Source organism: Tympanuchus pallidicinctus, unplaced genomic scaffold, assembly GCF_026119805.1.
Source record: "Tympanuchus pallidicinctus isolate F22 unplaced genomic scaffold, pur_lepc_1.0 scaffold6, whole genome shotgun sequence".
NCBI classification, from domain to species: Eukaryota; Metazoa; Chordata; class Aves; order Galliformes; family Phasianidae; genus Tympanuchus; species Tympanuchus pallidicinctus.
Genome location: NW_026294780.1, coordinates 41,419,233 through 41,437,432, shown reverse-complemented (window position 1 = coordinate 41,437,432; position 18,200 = coordinate 41,419,233). Strand labels below are relative to the sequence as shown.

Sequence of the window (18,200 nt, the reverse complement as noted above, 5' to 3'; positions counted from 1 at the left end):
CGGCTGTGAGACTGTAGCCAGAGATCAGTGGTCAATGGCTCAATGTCCAGACGGACACAGTGACGTCCTTCAGGAGTCAGTACTGCCACCAGCAATGTTTAGTATCTTCATCGATATCAACAGCGGGACTGAGTGCACCCTTAGCAAGTCTGTGGACAACACCAAGCTGTGTGGTCTGGTTTACATGCCTGGGATGCCATTCACAGAGGCCTAGACAGGCTCGAGTAGTGGGTCCAGGTGCAACTCATGTGGTTCAATAGATGCAATTGCAAGCTCTTGCACCTGGGTTGTGGCAACCCCCACTCTCAGTACAAGATGGAAAGTGTAAGGATACAGCACAGCCCTGCCAAAGTGGAATTCAGGTACTGGTGAATGGCAGACTGGACACAAGCCAGTAATGTGCCCTCACAGCCCACAAAACCAACCGTACCCTGAGCTGCATCCAAGGAAGTGTGGCCTGCAGGTCAAGGGGAGGTGATCCTGCTCCTCTACTCTGTGCTGGTGAGACTTCACTTGCAGTAACATGTCCACATGTGGAGTCCTCAGCACAGAAGAGATGTGGATACAGTGGAGCACATCCAGAGGAGGACCACAAAAAGAATCCAAGGGATGGAACACCTCCCCTGCAAGGAAAGGTTGACAGAGTGGGGCTACTTGGTCTGGAGAAGGCTTGGAAGAGACCTGACAGCAGCCTTTCAGTATATAAAGGGACTTTGTAAAAGAAGGGAACAGGCTCTAGCAGGGTTTGTTGCAATAAGACAAGGCTAAATGATTTCAATCTAAAGGAGCAGAGATTTAAACCGGGAGATTTAAATTGGCTATCAGTAAAAAAGCTTTGCAGTAACAGTGGTAAAGCACTGGAACAGATTGCCCAGTCCCTGGAGACATTCAAGGTCAGGCTGAGAAGGGCTTTGAGCACCTGATTTAGCTTGTAGGTATCCCTGTTCCTTGCAGGGGAGTTGGACTACATGACCTTCAAAGCTCTCTTTCAACTCAAAATGATTTTGTGATTTGATGGTCACAGGTCAGGCATTCAGCTGTGTCAAGCAGCAACTGAATGAGCACGGGGAAAGTGGAACACTCATGCTCAGTACCTCAAGCCATCTGACTTGAGTGATGAAGAAGCAAACAGCTGCTCATTCCCCTTCACCCAGCCATCATTTGAGTTGGCCTCCTCTGAAACACGTGGCTTACCTAACACACTGAGTTTGGTTATTGTGCTTTTGGAGCAGTAATATCCGTGACCCACAGCCACATCTCTCACCTTACCAAACAGTTCAAAAGAAGAAGAGAGACAAAACTTAAGATGCTATTCAAGTAGCTTTAAAAACATGCCTTATGCTAGCAATATTTCTCAAGCATGAGCCAAGTTCTCTCCCAGGCATTCCCTTTTCTGAAAGGCAGCATCCCACCCACCCCACATAGCAGCAAGTCCTACAGCAGATAAGGGAATTCCCCTCAGTGGCTTTGTACAGCAAAGTATGTCTTCATATGTAGGACCAGCAAGAAGAGACAGATTCCCCTGTTTCACAGAGGGATCAAAAGGAAAATTTGCTCCTATGTGGAAAGTGTAGTAGGATTGAATTTCTACACGGCTCTTTGCCACAACAAACCTACCTTGCTGCTCAAAGGTTTTCTACTGTGGAAGAATCTCAGTAAGGTCCTAGAACACACAGAAGCACATCACTAGGACTTCCCCATGTTCCTGTAACACAAATTATTACAGTTCTTCCAGAACAGCAAGAAACCTCACTTTCTTAATCTTTTTAATTTTATCACCAGTATTCTGCATTTATACTCTTATTATAGCATCATCTGCTATTCCAAGTGTCCTGGTCTTTAGCAGAAAGCCAGCTCACACCATTTCTATTCCAAGTGTCAAGTTAGCAACTAAATCTGCCATAGGAAACAAAGGAATTTTTCTTGTTCAGGAAAATACTCCTTCTGGTTGAAAGAAGGAACAGCTCAAACAAGTATTTTAAGAGTGTTTCAGTCTTATTGGCATGGACGCCATTTCCATTTTCTTATCTGTGAAGAAAACCAGAAAGAAAAAAAATCCAAACACATTACACTTAACACAATCCAAGTTCTTGATTATTTGTTTGAAAATCCAAAGCAGAGGGGTGGATTTGATCGTGCTGCTTCCATTATCAAAGAACACAGACTATGCTCCCCCTAGGTTGCAGAAGACAGGTCCAAATCCACCTGCTAAGCCCCTAAGCAACTGGTCACTGTGCCATTGGTGCAGATGCATCCTTTTCCAGCCATGGCCACATTTTTAAAGATAACAGCTCCAAGGGGCACAATACTTGAACCATTTCTGTGACTGTTCACTAGCCTGCTACAATCAAAATAAGACCTGCAGCTTAAACAAGTCTAGCTCACTTTGCCTGAAAGGATTAGAGGCAATCACATGAGCAGCTTGGACAGCAGAGCTGAGTGTAATGCCTGCAGCAGCTGAAGGAGAGCTCACACATTATCTTCAGTGCTTAATGCATATGGAAAGAATCAGGTTCTTTATACAAAACAAAAGAATACAGCTTCACCTTCCACTCTTGCAGCAAGACAGCAATGGTCAGGCAATCCTTTTAAATGGATGGAGACTATTTTGGACACAAGTGTTCAGGTTTTTCTGACTCTGGACATTTGAGCATTTTCTCGATGCTGCAGTATCTCTTTAAACTCCTAGGCCTAAATTCCTAACCTCCTAATTAGTACTTAATAGAGAATGACATGTAACTTTAAAGACAGCTTTTAGACAGGGTTCAAACTAGGTGTTATTGTTCAAATCTGTACTAAGTCAATGTTATTTCAGATTACCTTTAATATAATTAAAAACTAACTTTATCTTCCTGACTGTAGTAAAGTTTTACAGAGTAAAAAATACTTACTCAAGCAATTTGATAGGAACAGTATGAAGTCCTGTATGAAGACAGTGTAATACATTTTGCCTAATAAAAAATACAGTCTTATCAGATATTTTCAAGCTCCATGTTTTCAGTAAGTGCATAATTTGTACTGATGTTTCACAGCTCACGTGTTCATATGAAAGTTTCAGAGATCTGGATTCCAGTTCAGGGTTTATTTGTATAAAAATATATTATAATGGAAAAAAGCATTAAAAGTTCTCAACTATATAAAATTACAAATATATTTTCATAAAAGCAACTTTAAATTAAAATTCAAGCTATATTTTAAGGTAAAATATAGCTGGAAAATTTAAGTTATCTGATTCCAGCTGCTGCAAAGTAACAACACTGATGTTTGCCAGTTAAATACTTGTAGGAGTTTACAAAGGTTGTGTTCACAAGGTGAATATCTTGGGTAGCAAAGTTATCAGACAAAGGCAGCAGTTCTCCTCCACTGATGTCACTTATCCTTTAGATGACATCCACAGGCAAGCAGTGCCAAAGATTCATTTCACATACCTGGAAATACAAAACAAGAGCAACTATGAAGTCTGTATTAGTAAGACTGCTAGCTGCCTGACAGGCACAACTATTGGCTTTTTTAAATGTTTTTTAAGAAGTAATATGAAAGGCAAAAGGTTAACATAAGAACTCAGGTCTGTTATTATTCTAATAGTTGTATTACGCTTCAAGAAGCTGCTACAAAAGTCTGTGTAACCTCAAAGCATGTAAATAGTGACTCCTCAGAAAAAAAAAAGTGAAATATCAGATGGAAATTAGACTTTCCTAGAACTTCAACGTATGAAAAAAATGGCACATCACTGTAAAACTAATGACCCTATAAATGAGAATCTGCTGAGGTAGCCAAAGGTTTCTTTGTTGGTAAGAACTAGCACAGCAAGTAGCAATTCCTAGCCTCACTTCAGCTGTGCTCTGCAAGGAGGCAGTGAAGTCAGTGCACTACCAGCCCCTTCACAGTTAGCTGCAAGACAGCTGTGCAAGACAACAGCTAAGTCAAATTTGAAGATTTATAGAGAACAAAAATCCCCAAACTTGCAAACTCAGAAGTTTCTCAGAAGACCAATCTGTCAATTAAGTTGGAGTGGTAAGGACAGTTGGCTCAAGCATGCATATAAGACAATAAATAAACAAATAATCAGGAAGCTAGAAATATCTTGATCCTTGTTTCACTTCTGAGATAGGGAAGTGGGAAGCTTGTAAGGACAGCTCTCTTGAGTTAAAACCAAGACAGATGGTTGTGGCTTCAAGAACTATGGGGAAAGGAAAATACCTCCACAAATACAAAAACACCCAGCTCACAGCTTTTGGACATGTGGCTCTGTAGATCTAGTCCTATGTTTTGTTGTTTTGGGTTCTACGCCATGGTCCATGGGGAAAAAAATCACCCAGTATCACACCTCAAACAGCACAGGAAGAAAAAGAATAGGCAGAATACGTGCTGGGGAACATGGTATTGGGTTGCCTTCTTTATTTTGTTTACCCACACTCCTCTCAAATCTTAATGAAGAACTCAGTAGACAACTGGAATATACAACTTCCACCAATACACTGGCTTTCATCACCCCATGACTGTAATCAGAGACAAAGCAATAAGCAGTCTCCTAAAAACTTACTTACTTGCTAGTGTCCTGTCAAGATCAGCTATGAATTCTTCCAGTTCTTTTGTGTCTCCAAGTTTTGCTGCAGATTAGGAAGGGATAGTCAGTATTAAGACGTGACAAAAGAAACCACTGGAACCACACAATCCTTCAAATCATTTTTAGTGGTATCAAATCTGATCTGGGTTGCTTTTGGAGAAGTTGATGGTTGCTGCAGTGTCCAAATGCATTCTTAGAGAAGAAGGTAAATAACTGAAAACTAAAGCTTTTGATCATTTTGACAAAGGCAAGCCAAGCCTGTTTAGCTTCCTTTAAAAGAACACACAGAAGATGTGGGGAAAAAAAGCTGTAGGTCAAGTTTACTTGGAATAGCAAGGTCAACCTTGCTAATGTGGAATTTTTATTACTGCATTCAGATATTGCATTCATGTCCTTACCCTACTCAATTAGCTCCTAGTCCTGCCCAAATCCAAACCTCATCTATTTGTGGTTTGCTAGATGTTAGATCGTCTGATCAAGATCCACACACGTTCAGTTTACATCCAAGCATTTACTCAAATTTCCACTGCTGAGAACATCACTGGTTCCATTCAACCTAGGTTTATTTCAAGTGGCTTCCTTATCTCACTTCCAAGGTCTATTGCAGGGTGGTCCCAACTATTTCTACCTTTGCATCAGGAAAAAGGTCTTGATCTCATGTGCAACTCCTGGCCAAGTATTAACTGAGTAGTACCAGTTTAACTGAAATACTTAACTCCCTACTTCTCATTAACTATGACACATTTCTGCCTAGCATCTTGGTAATTAGTAAAAGAACTTTTTTATTTGTTACTTGCAACCAGTCAGACATTGCAGCCCCACAGCTAAGCATTTCTGTGCACAGATAGGATACTAAGGCTACTTAGTTGCTTAAGTTAGACTTGTTAATTCTAAAGTGAGTATTCTGTAAGCAGTTTTGTAACAGATTTGACTAACCAAAGAACTTTCTGTAGCTGGGCAATTCAAAACCAAAAGCTACTGAGTAACCTGTGAAGAAGCATGGATGCCTCATGACATTGTGTTGACCATAAGCAGCAATAATTCTTGCACTTGTAGTGTGCTTATCAGTAATCCTTATTTTTGAATGAAAGCAAAACTGAGAGTTTATGCATAAATGTGTATCTTTGCCCAAAGGGAGAAGCCTATATAGTTGAGAATTCAGGAGAAACACTGAGGATTTAAGTTTACCTTTACAAGGAGTTACTGATGGAGATGGCAAGCTTGGAGTAGATGCAGTTGGAGAGTTAAGTTTTTCATCACTGAGGCTGAAACTACTCCTGTAGAGTGAATCTGCACCTGTTAAAACAAAAAAAAAAAAACAAGCAAAAAAATCATTTCAAGTTAAAAATAGCACTGTCTCAAATTTTGCAATAGGATTAAATGAAAAAACAGAATGTTTCTCACATGGGTTTCAAAGTCTGGAGAAATGAAGTTTACCAACTTGAAAGCCAGAGAGATGAGTAAATAACTTATTGTTTGGAGGCTATTGTTCCTACACCTACTGTTTAAAAGGAAGAAGTCCTGGGTCCTTTCCTTGTCTCCTGGAAAGGAAAGCATCCCCTGCACTTAGCATCATCTAGGGAGTATTACAGCAATCATCCTATCAACCTAAGTTAATCAACCTAAGTTAAATCTCACAAGGCCAGAATGATTCACAGTATTCTGGGAAATTTCAGTAACCAGAATTCTTCAGAAGTTATTTTAAAAGTGAATTAAGAGCTCTGGGAGAGAAACAGTTCCTCAGAAGCATTGTTTTTATATGAGGTATAATTATATCACTTGCTGTGGCAATAACATACAGAAAAAGGCAGTGCCTCGTTAAGGACAGAAATGCTGACCTGCCCAACTGTCTGCTGCATCACACAACTGCAAATGCTTACGTGAGGTGCTTCACCTGGCAGATCTTTTCTCTTGTACATATGTATATTGGGCTATCACAGTATCATCACACCTCATCATACAGTTCCCTCTGCTATTAGCTCAGCTCCTGCTACAAGTGCACGTGCTACTCACAGCACTGTGCAAACAAAATGGCATCTGATATCTGAAATGATGGCTTGGCCAAGTCAGCTGCTGGTACTTCTGGTGCAGAAGTGGGATGATGCTTCATACTAACTTTTCATCACGATCTCTGCAGCTTCAGTCTTAAATGCCTGTTCTGTCTAAACCTGAGGGGATCAGAACTAGTCTACTTGAAACTTCTGGCAGATTTGGGGAATACAGAGCAGAATTGAGAGCTTCAGAAAGAAAAAGCATTGAAAAAAGACATAATTGTTTTTTGAAGCAGCTCCTAAAAAGATTAACTAATCCTCATAAGAAGTGAGAGAAGGAATCTGACTTTGCTCTGCATCATCATCTTCTCAGCAGCATTGTACAATGAAATGAACCCTAGCACATTAGTGGGTTTCAAGTCATAGTTAAAGATATGACAAATCTCTTCCTGAAATTGAGCAACTTCCAACTAAAACCACATTAGTTTTTAGCCAAGATGCAAACCCTATTGAACAAGGAACTCAGAATGGAAAATTTTAACTGGGATAAAAGCCCTGCCATTATGAAAAAGCCAAATAACACCTCACACAAACAGGGCAATAGCCAAGGATACAACCCAATGAAACACCAACAGAACAGACCAATGATGAAACATATGTCTGAGGTAACATTTGGGAAGAACAGGCTGTAAATTCTCAAGGGATTTATTTTAAAAGTTTGGTGAATTCATAAGAAGTAATCCAGAGAACAAAAGCTATGAAGTTGAGCACACTTTTACTGCAAGGCCCATGCTACTGGTATCCAGGCACCAGATGTAACGATGCTGGGAAGCTATTACAAACCTGTGCTTCTCATGCATTACATCCAGAGCTCCTGTTGCTTTTACCCATGGCCGAAATAAAGGCTTCTTTTTGAGAACCCTTGTGAAGGCAACTCAGATTTCAGAAGACTACTGTGCCATTTAAATTGACCTCAATCTATTTGTGCATTTTTATGTACATCCACACACACATGCCTGAATTCTTCATCATCCTGATTCCTGTTGTATTTTTCCCTGTAGTCCTTCTACGAGCACTTGGAAGTACTGACCACTGACCTCACAATGTATTAAAAGCAGGGAAAGGTGAAAAGCTTTCACAGAACAGAGGTACCCTCTGATGGGCTGTAAAATTAAACCATTTCAAGCATGTATGGCTATTTATCTTTCACAAGAAGCAGAGTGGTGTTTTAGGAAGTGCCTTTGGCTTATGCTTGCCACCAAGCAACAGTGATTTTGGTGCTGGGAAGATCAACTTTGCAAATAAAAACTGAAAACAAAGCACTGTTGAATTCCTGTGGTCCCCACAGCGCAAAACCACCACCTTCGTAAGTGATGTAAGCTCTGGGGCAGGCAGCTCTGGGAAAAAGGACACTCCAGTCCTGCCACAGCCCAGGCTCACTGACTTGCCTTCAATAAGGGGCCATGGAAGACTTCCACTGCCATGCAAATATAACATCCCCTGCAACTTAATAGCTGGAGGCTGATGCCAAGGATCTCATTGCTGCTGCCCTTCTTCATCCAACCCCTTCCCTCTCTGTGATGCAAGTTCATCTTGCATCCATTAATGGTTTTGGCTTTGCAGTTGGATTCTTCTGCAGTTGGATTTTGGAGAGGGTCCAGAGGAGAGCCACAAAGATGATCAGGGGACTGGAGCACCTCCCCTAAGAAGCCAGGCTGAGGGTGCTGGGCTTGTTCAGCCTGAAGAAAAGAAGGCTGTGGGGTGACTTCATTGCAGCCTTTCAGTACCTAAAGGGAGCCTACAAACAGGAGGGGAATCAACTCTTTGAAAGGGTAGATAACAGCAGGACAAGGGGAAATTGTTTTAAGTTGAGGGAGGGAAGATTTAGGTTGGATATCAGGGGGAAATTCTTTACAGAGAGAGTGGTGAGGTGCTGAACAGGCTGCCCAGAGAGATTGTGGATGCCCCATCCCTGGAGGTGTTCAAGGCCAGATTGGATGGGGCCCTGGGCAGCCTGGTCTGGTATTAAATGGGGAGGTTGGTGGCCCTGCATGCATCAGGGAAGTTGGATCCTTGAGGTCCCTTCCAACCCTGGCCATTCTGTGATTCTACTGCCTGTGTGCCATGTACAAACTATGTCTCTTAGAACTGTCTTCAAAAAAAAAAAAAAAACTTAAAATCTGATAGTTAAGCAACTGAGCTAAACAAAGCCAATAGAGGCAAAATTAGGGGGTTGCAACAGATATGGGTGTATTTTACTTTGGCAATGTAATCTGTAGTTAGCATTGACCTTTGGTGTTCCAGTATATAAATAAACCACAAAAAGAGCAACACTGCAGTACCATGAAAGTATAAGCATGTTCCCACGACGTGAACAACTGGAAGGTTCTGGACAGTAACTAACTGAAGGAGGAAAGCCTCCAAGGCTGTCTGTTTTAAAATGAAACAGAAGAGACCAGCTGTCTGACTTCTTTATTATTATGTTATTTATAGAACCATAGCACAGCACATGGTACGAAGAAGAACTGGAATCAGTAAAAGCTTTGACTATAATTTGCAATGAGTGAAGTTGAAGAAAAATATCTCATTCCCAAAGTCTTCAGAGAAAAAGGTCTGCAATTCCACTTAAGTCTGCAAATTGTGAGTTCATTATGTAACAATATTCAGCACTTAATGAATAGACTGCATAATTAATTGCAAGTCAGAACACAGATACGTGCTACAAATAAAACATCTGGGTTTGAATGCAACCCACAGAAGTGAGAAATACTCACCACCCAGAGCTCACTTCACAACACGCATGTTGTGGCCCTCAAGGAGAAGGCTTGGTTCATCACAATCACACTTGCATTTCATTGCATTGTTTCGCTGCTTTTGCCCAGCCATCAACCATCTGTTACAGCACAGCCACTGGAATCTCACACCTCTCACCACTGGCATGTGTAGGCTGAACAGTGTAAGAGATTTGAGATCACACAGCTAATAGTCACAAGGAAGTGATCTTGGACATCTGAAACTCAGATGTGCAAGATCAACTTCTCATTATTTCAAAGCTTATCATCTTATTCCTCCATCATGCCTACTACTGGTGAGGCAGCATTGCCAGCTCCAGTCATCCCCTTCCCTAAGGTTTTCTTTCTGAAGGACAGGAAAGAAATAAGTACGCCAGAGAGGCAAGAACAAGAAACCTTACCAAAAAGCACAGTTCTCATTAAACTGCAACACCTGGCAAGAAGCATCTGTACCTGACACCCCTTGGCTTTCTTTCCCTTAAGTGTATCAGTAACCTAAAACATTATTCAGATCATTTTTGCCCAGAGAGGTTGTGGATGCCCACCCCTAAAGGTGTTCAAGGCCAGGCTGGATGGGGTCCTGGGCAGCCTGGTCTAGTGTTAAATGTGGAGGTTGGTGGCCCTGCATGTGGCAGGGTGGAGTGGAGATTCATGATCCTTGAGGTCCCTTCCAACCCTGGCCATTCTCTGATTCCGTGATTATTTGAGTCTTGCTGGCTTAATTTTATTTTCTTATACTGGGCGAGGTCGCAGTCACTTTCCTGATGTCATTTGGGATGTTCTGGAAGACAGCTTGTCCCCACCCAAGCCATCTCATCTCTAGGCTGGCAGCTCAGTCTAGTCAGTCATTTGGAAACTATTTCATCTCTTCACTCATTTCTGTCGTCCCTCTGCAACTTCCCTACATACTGCAATAGATCACATACGTAAACTGGCTTTTCAGGACGAGTGCTGCAGTGGCTGAAGCTTCAGAGAGGCATCAGCCCAACCCCACAGACTTCCATGCATGTAACTATGACTCCTTGCAGCATGCCTGGCACTGCACATTAACCAGTGATTCAGCCCCTGAAACTTGCACCTGCTCGGCTTTGAATTAAAGAATTAAGAGCTCCAGATGCACTCGTGGTCTTTCATTGTGTTTAAAAGCCAGGAGGTATTGGTCAGAAAGCATTTACATGCCCCTAAAAATAGCTATGCACTGCAGGCTACATCAGTGCAAGAACTGAATTGACATATTTTATTTTGCAGCGCTGTTTAAGAGGCAGACTGGAAGCCAAACCTGTTCCAGAAAAAAAAAATGCATCTGTAGCTGATGTCTAAACAATTCAGAGTATACCATCAAGTTATGGTAATTGGCTTCTAGATGTTATTGAAGCTTTGGTAGAATGCTAAAGCATTTTTCTTCTCTATCTCTTGTAGTATTCCTCTCTGTTCATTATTGTAAGCCTAAACTCGATTGTCCTGACATTAATATATGTACTGTAAAACAAAATACATCAAGTGAACACAGAATTTGCACAGGCAAGCCTCTACTCTTCCACAGGATCAAATTAGTTGGAAGGAACTCCCAAGGACCATTAACTCCAACTCCTGGCTCCACACGAGGCCACCCAGACATCAAACCCTGTGTCTGAGAGCAGCATCCAAACACTCCTTGAACACCAGCAGCTTGGGATTTTGCCCACTGCCCAGAGCAGCCTCTTCCATGCCAACCACCCTCTATGAAGAACCTTCCCTTAAGGCCGAACCTAACACTCCCTAAAACAGCTCCAGGCCCTTTCCCTCAGGTCTTAAGCTTATTCCAACACACCAGCAGCAAATGATAGCTGTAAAGTCTATAAATTCTGCTGCATTTACGCTAGCAGAATCTAACTAGACCGCACTCTCTAATCCAAATCCTATTTTATCACAATGAACATACACAGTGAAAAACAAAGATATCCCTCAACTCAGAGGCTTCTGCGCAATCAATAACCTGGAGCATGAAGCTGCTATTCTTTCAGTTGAATTCATCAAAATCAAAACAGAATTGGTATTCATCCAAGAATGCCTGTTGGACTGAACCCCCAACTGCATCATGGTTTCCAGCAGTGACTCAATCAGCTGTTGTGGTTAATGTAACACTTGTGTGCCAAGCACTAACATCATCATGAACATCTGCACATGCTAGCATTTTCATTACCTTAAGCTCTAGAGTCTAGTGTGTTAGATGTAATGCTTAACCACAGCCAAGACAGACCTGGTCCAAAGATCATCAAATCAAACATCAGGTTGAGAAGTGGGAGAGCCAAGCACTATCACATCCACTTTCCAAAGTAGCATCTTCAATCTTTTTTTTTTTTTTTCCTTAAGAGGTCAGAATACGTCATAGAAATTTTTCCATTAGTGCTGTTGGTGCCATCTTCCCCAAGAAGAGATTTTTAAACTGAGGAAAAAAAGAAAAGCAACAAAACCCCCACAAAGCACTATTTGCTGGTTTAACTGCACTGAAAACAATCTTTTGTAAATCCTTCTGTTTAAATTAAATGGAATCACCCTCACGGCAGAAGCCCCAGGTGAGTCCTTTCCTTACCACACTGTAAAACAGTATTTTTATCACCATTTGCTATCGGTTACTAGCTTCTAGAAAAGTAAATTGTAGACCAATTGAAGTGCCCTGAAATTGAGTTACAGCTTAAAACATCCCCCCTCCTCTCCTCCCCTCCCCCCACACACACCCTCCAGTCAAAGATACCACCACAGGAGTGGCAGAAATCCTAACCTTCAGCTACTTCACATCAGCAGAGATGAGATCAGTACTTTATCTTCTTGATGGGAAACTAAAACGTAACAGTCGGAACTGCTCTGTAAATATATGACAAGATATTCTTAGAACAGTCTGCAGCAATGCAAAATAAGACTTTGCAGAGACAGAGCCTTCATGAGCAAGACCATAAACCAAACCATCTGCAGATAACCTTGCTGGCATTTCTTTCGCCTTGTTACACTGCAATTACTTGCTCTTTCAGCCCAGCTTCTCCTTGATCCTGAAGTGATGTTTAACCCACGTGTTACCAAGAGAATAGTGAGGTCATGAATTTAGCACTGCACTTGTGCTGCAGGACAGAGACCAAGTGAAAGGCAGCCCTAGGGAGAAAACTTCAATCTGAATGGAAAGAGCCTGGGTAAGTAGAAAACTCCCTACACCTATTCTTGAAATAGCTACAGGGAGCATTGCTGGATTACATCAGACACCGGAGCCTGTTTTGTACAAGGAGCTCTTCATAAATCCACAGTCCCTCTCCAACCCTACTCTCTCTTCAAAAGAAAAAGTTGCCTGCCCTGAATGAAGCCTTTTGCAAGTGTTTTACTAGGACTTTTCTAAGAAAGGAGGAAAGCAGACTGATGTTCTTTTCCTTTTCCTGTAAATATACCCTTGTATGGTTGAGGCAGCTGGATCCTAATAGGACTCTTAGTGCACACATGAGCACCCTGAAAACTTCTAATTCTTCCATAGCCATCCCCTTTAGACATGAGTAAGGGAGAAACTCAATTACATACCTGGACTGGGCATTAGACAAGATCCTAAGAGAAGATCCTTTAGGACTTTGCACAGAGCCAACTCTTTTCTACTGTGCTATTCCATTGATGTATTCAGTCTAAATCAGCTCACCCTTGTGATAAGTTATTATTTTCCAGATCTTCCTGAAGATCCCACCTGCTGATTTACGAGAACATGCAGTCTCTCACTAGATCTTCTGCCCCAATCAGAAGAACACCTTTGTTTTCCCCAAAATGCCTTTCATTTCAGCCCTAACAGAGCAAGTAAAAGCACTTGTTCATGACACAAGTCCCATGAGTCTCCCCAGGACAAGGGGAAATGGTTTTAAGTTGAGGGAGGGAAGATTTAGGTTGGATGACAGGGGGAAATTCTTTACAGAGAGAGTGGTGAGGTGCTGGAACAGGCTGCCCAGAGAGGTTGTGGATGCCCCGTCCTTGGAGGCCAGGTTGGATGGGGCCCTGGGCAGCCTGGTCTAGTATTAAAAGGGGAGGTTGGTGGCCCTGCCTGTAGCAGAGGGTTGGAGATTCATGATCCATGAGGTCCCTTCCAACCCTGGCCATTCTATGACTGTGAGTCAGAGCAGACATGCCAAGTAACCACAGACAGCGGTCTATCTTCTTCCATAGACACAACTTAAGTTCCTGATGCTGTTTTCTTGGAGTTTTCTGCTGTTTGTTTGCATTTCACCCCCTCCCTTTCCCAATAGGAGAGCATTTCCCTAGTCGGAGACTCTCAAAGCGATCAATTGAAGCGCCTCTTGTTTTGCACCAGAGCGCCAGACCCATTACGTGATCATCCATCGCATCTTCACTTGAACGAAGGCAAAATCCAAAGCAACTCTAAGAAAGTTTTCTGCGCGCTCTGCCCGCAAGCACAGACGCACAGACAGACAGACAGACCGACCGACCGACCCGCACTCACTCTCGGAGTCGCTGAGGCCGCTGCCGTCGCTGACGCTGGCGCTGCTCCGCCGCTTCATGCGCTCCAGGTGCTCCCCGTAGTGGAAGCGGCTCCGGCCGGCGGGGCAGGCGAAGTCCTCCAGCACCGCTTCGAACTCTCCCAGAGCCTCCGCCAAGCCGCCCGCCTCCTCCTGCAACGCCGCGGGACGCCGGCCGCCGGCTGAGGGGGAAAAGAAAGCGGAGGCTGAGCGAACCGCTGCGCCGTGAGACCAGAACCCTTCCTCCTCCCACTGGATCCCGCCGCCATCCCTCACTCCTACCTTGGCTCGCCGCACGCTGCGCTTGAGGCGGCTTCATGGCGGCCACCCCGCCACTGCCGGCCCCGCCGCCGCCGCCGCCGCCTCTTATAGCGCGCCCGGGTCGGGGGCTGAGGGGGGGGAGCGGGAGGCGGTGCTGCCCGCTGCGGCGGGGAAGGCGGGCGGTGCAGGTGCGCCTTGCTGGGGTATTGCGCCTCAGCCTGAGTGGGTTTCGCAGCCAGGAGCTGGAAGAGCTGCGTGGGAAGGAGCAGCGATTCCTCCTTGCTCGGCGATAAAGGTGCTTTGTGTTGCTGGAGCTTCAAGGATGAGCCCGGCACATCCTTTAATCACTCTACAAATACTGGGTGCTTGCTCTGAGGCCGGGGTTTGGAGAGCACTTGGGTACGTCCCCGAGTTCGCTGCTATCCCAAATAAAAAGATCACCTCTTTTCCCCTGATAGCCACCATCCAGAGGGCCCCGGGCAGGCTGGAGAGGTGGGCCCGTGTGAAGCCAATGAGTTTTAACAAGGCCAAGCACAGGGTGCTGTCCTCGGGTCAGGGCAATCCTAGATATGTGTGCAGACTGGGAGAAAAACTCATTGAGAAGAACCCTGCAGAGAAGGACGTGGGTGTTCTGGTGGATGAAAAGCTCGATGCAAGCCAACAGTGTGCATTTGCAGCCCAGAAAACCAACTGCATCAAAAAAAAAAGGGGTGGCAGCAGGGCCAGGGAGGTGGTTGTGCCTTTCTGCTCTGCTCTCGTGAGGCTCCATCCAGGTGTGGGGCTGCCAGCACAAGAAGACCCTCTCCACACTGTTGGAGAGGGTCCAGAGGAGGCCATGAGGATGAGCAGAGGGCTGGAGCACCTCTCCTATGAAAACAAGGTGAGAGCTGGGCTTGTTCAGCCTGCACAAAGGGAAAGCTCCGGGGATACCTCACCACAGCCTTCCAGTAATCAAAGGGAGATTATAAATGGGAGGAGGACTGACTTTTTACACAGACTTACAGTGATAAGACAAGCTGTCCAGAACAGTTATGGGTGCCCCATCTCTGGAAGCACTGAAAGCCAGGTTGGATGGGACCCTGGGAATCCTGAGCTCCTGGGTGGCAACCCTGATAATTGCAAGGGATTGCAATTGGATGGGCTTTAATACATCTCTTCCAACCCAAGACATTCTGATTTTCCAAAGAGGCAACGTCCTGTGTTTTATTGCTGTGTGATGCACTGTGAGCTTCACGTGTGGCTGTGGCACATCACTACACTTCAGCTCACTGCCCACACTTACCTGAATCTGCCCATGCTGTCCTGTGGTTGTTTCTTGGCTCGATCCATCACTGAGCTGTGAATACAGCCAAGGGGCAGCTGGATTAGAGCATCACTGTGATGACGTGAGCACAGGAGCAGGTGGAGAGCGAGGCACAGGGAGCTGCTAAACACATAGAGCCAGGGTACTCTACAGTGGAGGGGTTTCTTTAATCAGAGCTGAACAATATTAGTTTGTCCTGAAGTCAGGTTAACATGATGTTTATACGTGCCACAGCTGCCACTGGTCTTGTGCTGCCTCTCAGTCTTTTAAAATAAAAGCTGGCTGAGCAGCTAAAATATCTGTTCTGTAAAATGCCTGTTGGGCAAGATGCTGTCACATTTTGTTACAACCAGTGGTACTGAAAACAGACATCAGGTGCTATTCCATGCATATGCGTCAGGAGCTATGATTATGTTTGTGTGTTGATGAGGATATCTGGAGCTAAAATAGAGGTGTTGGGAACAGGGAGAGGGAAGGAAAATTATCTCTGAGACTTCTCGAATGTGAAGCTGTAACAACATTTTGAGACATATTGTCACTGCTCCTCAAAGACGTACAATGAGAAAAACAATGTTCCAGACAACAAATAATCTGTATTTAGCAGGTTTGTTCACCTTTCCTTACCAGCTGACATGGAAGCGCTTATTTATTTTTTCTGTGGATCAAAAGAAGTTCTCATGGTAATGTTCAATTCTTATTTATTCTGTGGTTTCCTCCTTTCTTGTGGTCTTCCTCTGTTTTCCTTTCTGCTAATAGAAGTGGTTACAAACAATCTTTTTTGAAGACCATAGTGAGCAAATGAGGTTAAAAAGCGGAGAAGAAGAGATAAGAATATGACGTCAAGAGCATGAGAAGGATGAAAGACAACAGGAACAATGGAGAACTGTAGGGCATGTGGCTAGGAAGAACTCATAGCCTCAGAATACAAGGACTTGGTCCCATAGCTGGCCTCAGTTCTCTCTTGCCCAAGAACCTACTTAGGCCACATCACAAAGAGTGAAGGCTGAGGCAATACAGCAAGGCTGGAGTTGTTCAACAGAATCTCTGCCACAGAACAGAGAACAGCTTCTCCTCCTTCTTCCTTTCCATATGCTAAATTCTCTGCATGCCATGTGTAATGGGTTTGTCTCACCTTATGCTGAGCCAGTTCAACACACTGGAAGAACGGAAGGCTAATCAAGAAAGAAATCGAGCAGCTTTCTATTGGATTGGGCTGAACTGTCTCAGGTGAGCCAGGTGAGCTCCAGAGCTGATAAAAGCAGAGAGCAGAGGGTTGCGGGCAGGGAACTGCTTCCCAGTAACAACATAAGAGCTTTTCCCTGGCCTTCTCCTTAATTGCTGCTTTACACACAGATTTTCTATTTTTGTAATCATTTCTAGGCATGCTGAAGAAACAGCTCCCTGAACTTCCTTTCTTTTCTGTTTTGTGCTTGGGGATTTTCTTTTCCTAAGAAATCCTTGGTTATGCTCCATAGGCAAGTGTCAAAGCATTTCTTCCACTAGATATTCATATCACCTACTGCAGCTCTTTCTGTCTCCTAAGCAACTGTGGATTCCACTGATTGCAGCAGATATACAGCTGGTGAATTTTAATTTTCTGCATAAGCACTTAGCTTATGCGTGTGGAATTAAAGGCTGTCTTTTATGCCTTTTTTGTTCTATGTTACAGTGCACGTGTATCCACAGGTCACTGTAAGTATCACTGAAGGATGCTCCAGCTGAGCCTGATGCATTTTTGCCATCGATGCCAAGAGGAGCAGCCAACATCTGGCAAAAGGGAAAAGTCCCTTCTAAGCACAGTGCCCTGAAATGCTGCAGACAGACACGTCTGCCTGCTCTTGTTTGTTGGTGGAAGCCTCCAACACAGCCTGTAATGTAAACTTCAGCTACTGAATCCCTCCCTTCTTCTAGGCAGCAGTCCAAGGTGTATTTAAAGTGAGCGTCTTCTTGACCATTCGACACAGTGTCTCCAGACCTTCCTCAGCTGGTGCTGCAATGTTGACAGTGGTTTCCTATTGCATTTTTGACCCGACAAACTTGCGAGCCACACAGCTATTTAAACCAATAAATCCGTTCTGTAAATATTCTTCACGGAAATACTTTTACAGCACCAACAGATACTCTGGCACTGCTGGGCTGCCACGCTTATAAGGTGCTAGTCTTCTCAGTGAAACACCAATACTGGACACAAAACCTTGTCTTGATGTGCAAGAAGGGAAATCTAGGACTCATTTACACAGACACGGATGCTTCTGCTGGAGTGATACGGTGGTTTTCTAACCCAGGGATACCTGCAGGTTCATAGATAACTTATGAAGCATTGGTGTAAAAAAAGGAAAGAAAAAATAAATTTACTGCAAGCAGGGCACGTGCAGCTCCATTGGAAACTGGAGCTGTAGAAGGGGGATGGGTTGCGTGTCAGAGGCGGTTGAAAACTTCTGGTCTAATCCATCACTTCCTTTCCCTACCTCAAAGATCAGGAGTACCCCAAGGTATTGATCCTGTTGAGTAAGTACCATGTGCTCACAATTAAAAGCAGATGTTTGGTGAAATTTCATCCTGTGTTCTCACTGGTATTCATCTCAGACAAAAGCTAAGGTGTCAGATCCCTGCCTGTAGAAGCAGTCTACAGCTCTTCACATATAACATCCGAGAATCTTCTAATAGATTGCAGCCTGTTAAAATAATAGTTATTTTAAAAAGTAGCATTGCTAGGTAGTTGAAGTAGATATTGCATTTAAAACCCGGGAAAGACTGAGAGAAATCCAATGTTGTCAAAATTACAGCCGAAGGAAAGTCAGGGAACCC

At 43.8% G+C, this 18,200-nt stretch overlaps 2 protein-coding genes across 2 annotated transcripts in view; both read right to left on the bottom strand.

The window, feature by feature from the left end:
- NAA16 (N-alpha-acetyltransferase 16, NatA auxiliary subunit) overlaps positions 1-18,200 on the bottom strand; it is a 366,631-nt gene that overhangs the window by 275,236 nt on the left and 73,195 nt on the right. The gene's annotated exons all lie outside the window — the stretch shown is intronic.
- RGCC (regulator of cell cycle) lies at positions 2,084-14,234 on the bottom strand. Its single transcript, XM_052705652.1, has 5 exons — positions 14,111-14,234; positions 13,813-14,010; positions 5,756-5,863; positions 4,548-4,610; positions 2,084-3,428 (listed from the first exon to the last, which is right to left on the bottom strand). Exons 1-5 carry the CDS (start codon positions 14,145-14,147, stop codon positions 3,421-3,423), a joined length of 414 nt encoding a protein of 137 aa, XP_052561612.1. The 5' UTR covers positions 14,148-14,234; the 3' UTR covers positions 2,084-3,420.

Excerpts from the sequence above, each read along its gene's own strand:
- RGCC (XM_052705652.1), bottom strand. The coding sequence starts at position 14,147 with ATGAAGCCGCCTCAAGCGCAGCGTGCGGCGAGCCAAG. Across the intron at positions 5,864-13,812 it reads CGGCCTCAGCGACTCCGAGA|GTGCAGATTCACTCTACAGG; the intron begins GTGAGTGCGGGT and ends TTGTTTTAACAG. Across the intron at positions 4,611-5,755 it reads ATCAGTAACTCCTTGTAAAG|CAAAACTTGGAGACACAAAA; the intron begins GTAAACTTAAAT and ends CCTAATCTGCAG.